This window comes from Branchiostoma floridae, chromosome 15 (genome assembly GCF_000003815.2).
Source record: "Branchiostoma floridae strain S238N-H82 chromosome 15, Bfl_VNyyK, whole genome shotgun sequence".
In the NCBI taxonomy this organism is placed as follows: domain Eukaryota; kingdom Metazoa; phylum Chordata; class Leptocardii; order Amphioxiformes; family Branchiostomatidae; genus Branchiostoma; species Branchiostoma floridae.
The window spans coordinates 13,519,834-13,524,222 of record NC_049993.1 but is presented as its reverse complement, the minus strand read 5'-3'; the positions used below and the strand labels follow the sequence as shown (position 1 = coordinate 13,524,222).

Sequence of the window (4,389 nt, the reverse complement as noted above, 5' to 3'; positions counted from 1 at the left end):
CAGGGATTATCTCACCATATACACCTCGGGCCGGGGCATTAACCCTTTATTGTAGGGGAGGAAATAAAATGTGTCAAGGCAAAAAAAGCACGTGTGCAAACAAACCATCATTTATCACGCCACTTGGCGTATCTATGAAATAATTACGTGTATCCTTGTTTCCCGGATGTAGCTACCCAGGGTGCATTGCTCGACCTCGAACCCAGAGCACTCTGTACACAACAATGACGTAACGAAACGCTATGAGGCAAGGCACATAAAAGTAAATAATATTTTTCTGGTGTAAAATATGTAAGAAAAGAGTGGGATAAATAGTGACGCTGTTACAGGCTAATGTAGCTATGTACCAAACAGAATTTCAGGGCCATTTCATGGTCATTGCCATGCCATAGATAACATTCGATAATTAGCAAACATTCAAATTGTACGTTCATGCTGGTATAGCTATGACAAATTTTAAGAGACGTAACGTGTAAATGATATATACTCTATGATATAATGGTCATCACAACTACGGACTAACCTAATAACCCCCAACTTTTAAAAGCCTCCAAACGTCCAAAATGTATGTTTTAGATGACGTAAATTAGGTGGCAAAGATACAAATGTGCGTAAACATTTTGTGTAAATGTATTTACAAACTGTACAAATATTTGTAGCTACATCATCGACACAGTGTTTACCAATAGCACACCACAAAATTGTAGAGCATGGGCAATTCAACATGTATATGTGGATGGTTATCAATCGTACGTTTGAGTATCTATCTTCTACTTTTACGTATCTATGTTTTCATGGAGTCATTAATATTTCCATAGACTATCAAATATTTGGGCTTCTTCAGTTACGCCAAGAATGTTTGTCAGTTAAAAATTTGAAAAACAGCTGTAACAAGCCACAGAGAATTTACAGAAGATATAGAAATAAGAAGTTCTGCTGCAGTACTACGTAAAGCCGCTAGGAGGTCCAAAATCCTTCATTTTCCCAAAATTTATCCACACGTAAAATATCATTATCCATCAATAGTTTCATACCGATACAGAGATACACAGACAAACACAACCATACCAAAAGTACCCCTATAGTACGTTTATACAAAAGAAAACAAATGCACGTCACACGTACTCACTTAATGGACGATACTGTATACCATTATGACGCACTTCCTGTCAAAAGAACACATCTACAAACTGTCTAGTCTAATTTTAGCTCGTTAGTCTGATTCTTGCTATTCCGGAAAAAATAAATGGCGCCTAGTCTGGTCTAATTTTAAACCCCGCACCCCTATGTTTTCCGGACCCCTAACCTTGATGTGAGTGGATAAAAGGTTGCCTCTATAGTTCTTCTTTCATTCATACCTGGAGAGAAAAATGAAGGGACTGTCGCACATCCTCTATGTCGTGGTTGTGGTCGTGCTTGTGGCGGACTTAGGTAAGGAACACCTCTATTTCACATTTGTCGTACGACTGCCGTACGATTTCAAACTATGGACAGTCTTAGCATAGTCGTATAAGTGTCGTACAGCATTTAGCTGCCTTGTTATCTGAAATTTTGGTCATTGTCGGTGGTTGGTTTCGTCGCAGCCCGCTCGGAAATTACACATCAAAATCGTACGACGATCGCACGACACATGTGACTGAGTCTGAGAAGCAGTGTGTTAATTTTGTGCAAAACCCACGAACGTCAAGCGTTTTACAAAGGGGGACTTATACTTATAATTGGGCATTAAGAGGGGGTGTGGGCCGTTGTCTGTATTGGAAGACTGCGTCGGTATTTACGGCATTGTGTGCACTTTCTTTATGTGTAAAGTTTTGAGTTAGCAAGGTGCAGTTTTCAAGAATATTTTCATTTCTTGTAGTGACTTGGATATCCTGATTTAGTACACTTTTATTTACAGATTTATGCTTCGGAAAGTTTAATCTACATTGTGAAGATTTTTTCCTTCTATATATTGACGTAAAACATATATGGATATTTGTTAAGTAGAGCAGAGTAAAGAAACTAATAAAGGAGAGGGCGGAAGGGTTAAGAGCAAAATAAATGTACCTCTCAGGAGTTAACGTTCTGAAGTGATTGGTCATCAGTATTGATCTTGAAGAAGGCGACAGTGGTCGTTGACTAGTTGATCCGTGTATACTTTTGTGTTGCTAGATCGTTTAGCATTGCGCTATGATTACTACCAACGCAGATGGGCCTCCTTGATGATATGAGAAGGTTCATTCTTTGCTGGTTATGTTTCACTAGCCGAGCCCGGCAAGCGGATCCGCTACAACACACAGAAGGGCAAGCGGCTACCAGAACTCAGATCGCTACCATACCAGGACATCCTGAGAGTCTACGGTAAACAGAGGCAGCAAGCACAGTCAACCAGGAAACAGCCTGCAAACCACGGTCATCACACCACGACGGTCACACCAGCGACCACCACGACGCCAAGACTGCCGCAAGTCGTCTGCTATGGCGATCTGGGGTGTTTTTCGGACGAGTTTCCGTTTGACAACACCGGTGGTGTGGTGCCACAGTCCCCCGAGTACATCAACACGGTGTTCTATGTCTTCACCAAGAGCAATCCAACAATAGAGGCCCGACAGGTACGTCAACTTTTATAGCTTCAATGTTGTCATGATTTGGTATGATATCTGTCAAACAATCGGAGGCTAAGGCTTGTTTCATTCATTATAATCAGATTGGGAAATTCTCGCTACTTCTGTCCGTACGTTTTTTTCCACTGGCCCCATAAAAGAAGTCAGAAATACATATTGCAGAAAATTGAATACAAGAAATGAGATAAGTTTTCTGTGACCTGTGAACTGAGGCTTCATGTCAGTGTCCCTGGCCTCCAAAGCATGAGGTAATAAGTGTGGAACTCACTCAGGCAAACCAAAAATATATAATGTATTTACACACTGTTAGTGTTAGCTATGTATTGGATATGAACTATATTAGTTTCATGTACATAACCTACCAGATGATTTAATGTCTTCCAACAACATGTCGTAAGTGGGCCTTTCCATGCGTCGAACTGTGCACAGATTCATATGCTAAATCCTTTTCGTGATTTGTGTGGCCGCCAACGAATCCTGAAAAGTGAGGCTATAGAATAAACTAATCTACAGCCGAACATTTGTCTGTTTCAGGCTATCTCATATGATGACATACTCAGCGTGCAGAACTCACCCTTTGACCCCGCCAAGCCCGTGAAGGTGCTGATCCACGGCTTCTACTCCTACCCCATCACCGGGGACCCGTTCTGGGCTGGGGACGCCATGAGAGAGATGCTCAAACGGGTAAGGTCAAAGTTATAAACAGTTAAAACCAAGCTTATTAACGTTATATATGCATGTTTAGAAATGTACATTAATTTTGTTTATGTTTCAGGGGTTTTCAACTTTGACATATCACCCACAATACATCACACTGCGCATGCGCAGTTCAAACTTTGAACCAGGCATTTGGTACCCCCAGCATTGAAGCTAGGTTTTGCCCAATACTTTAAGTTAAAATCCTTCTCACATACATGTAATGTCGTTTATTGGGCGCGCATCTTCATTTCTATACTCCTTGGCCCACACACTACAGCAGGGAGCTACTGATAGATGTGTATGATTGAAACGTTTAGTTGCTAAAATAGTCATTCGGTCAGCATGTTCAGTTTACCCTTTTGTTTCGCAGGACGATATTAACGTTATCATCGTGGATTGGAACAAGGGCGCTGAGTTCCCCAACTACGCTCAAGCAGCTACCAACATCCGCCTGGTTGCCGCCCAGGTCGCTAAACTCATTACCTTCCTCGTCAACGAGACGGGATGCAGTCTGGACCAGTTCAGTCTGGTTGGACACAGTCTGGGGGCGCACCTGTCTGGTCACGTGGGGAGGAGGCTACCCGGTCTGCCCAGGATCACTGGTACGGTTGTTCATAGACACAGTTTTTGGCGACGCTTCAGGGACGTTGCCTTTAGGTTGGAAAACATAAGACATTATATGCACTTTAAAGTGTACGGTATGAACTGACTAATTTGAATGGCAATTTTCGATTTAAGTTTCGAAAATATTATATTAGTCACGGATCTCGTTGTTACTTACTGTATTCAAATTTGACTTGAAATATCGCTAATAGTAGCTGTGTGTTGAGGTACTTAAAATGTTCTGTAGCATTACAATATAGTGTTAAACGTACTGCTAACGCAAGTTATTTTTAATCAGATGTTCTCATTGAAGACGTTGGAAACGTTTATTGGCCGCCATACTGTTCTTATTGCTAACAAAATTACTACTGCTTTACTACTACAACTGACTGCAAACCAAGGCTCAATTTACTTGACTCATTCCGACATATCTAAATAGCGTCCGTCCTCTTACATCAGCTTGCTTGGTTTCTATCGCCTGTAG

At 41.4% G+C, this 4,389-nt stretch overlaps 1 protein-coding gene across 1 annotated transcript in view; it reads left to right on the top strand.

Moving 5' to 3' along the window:
* LOC118431502 overlaps positions 1–4,389 on the top strand; it is a 17,072-nt gene that overhangs the window by 8,464 nt on the left and 4,219 nt on the right. Inside the window, exons 10-13 of the mRNA XM_035842743.1 lie at positions 1,365–1,431; positions 2,245–2,591; positions 3,138–3,287; positions 3,673–3,904. Of these exons, the coding sequence (XP_035698636.1) occupies positions 1,365–1,431; positions 2,245–2,591; positions 3,138–3,287; positions 3,673–3,904 (796 nt within the window). The remainder of the gene's footprint in view (positions 1–1,364; positions 1,432–2,244; positions 2,592–3,137; positions 3,288–3,672; positions 3,905–4,389) is intronic.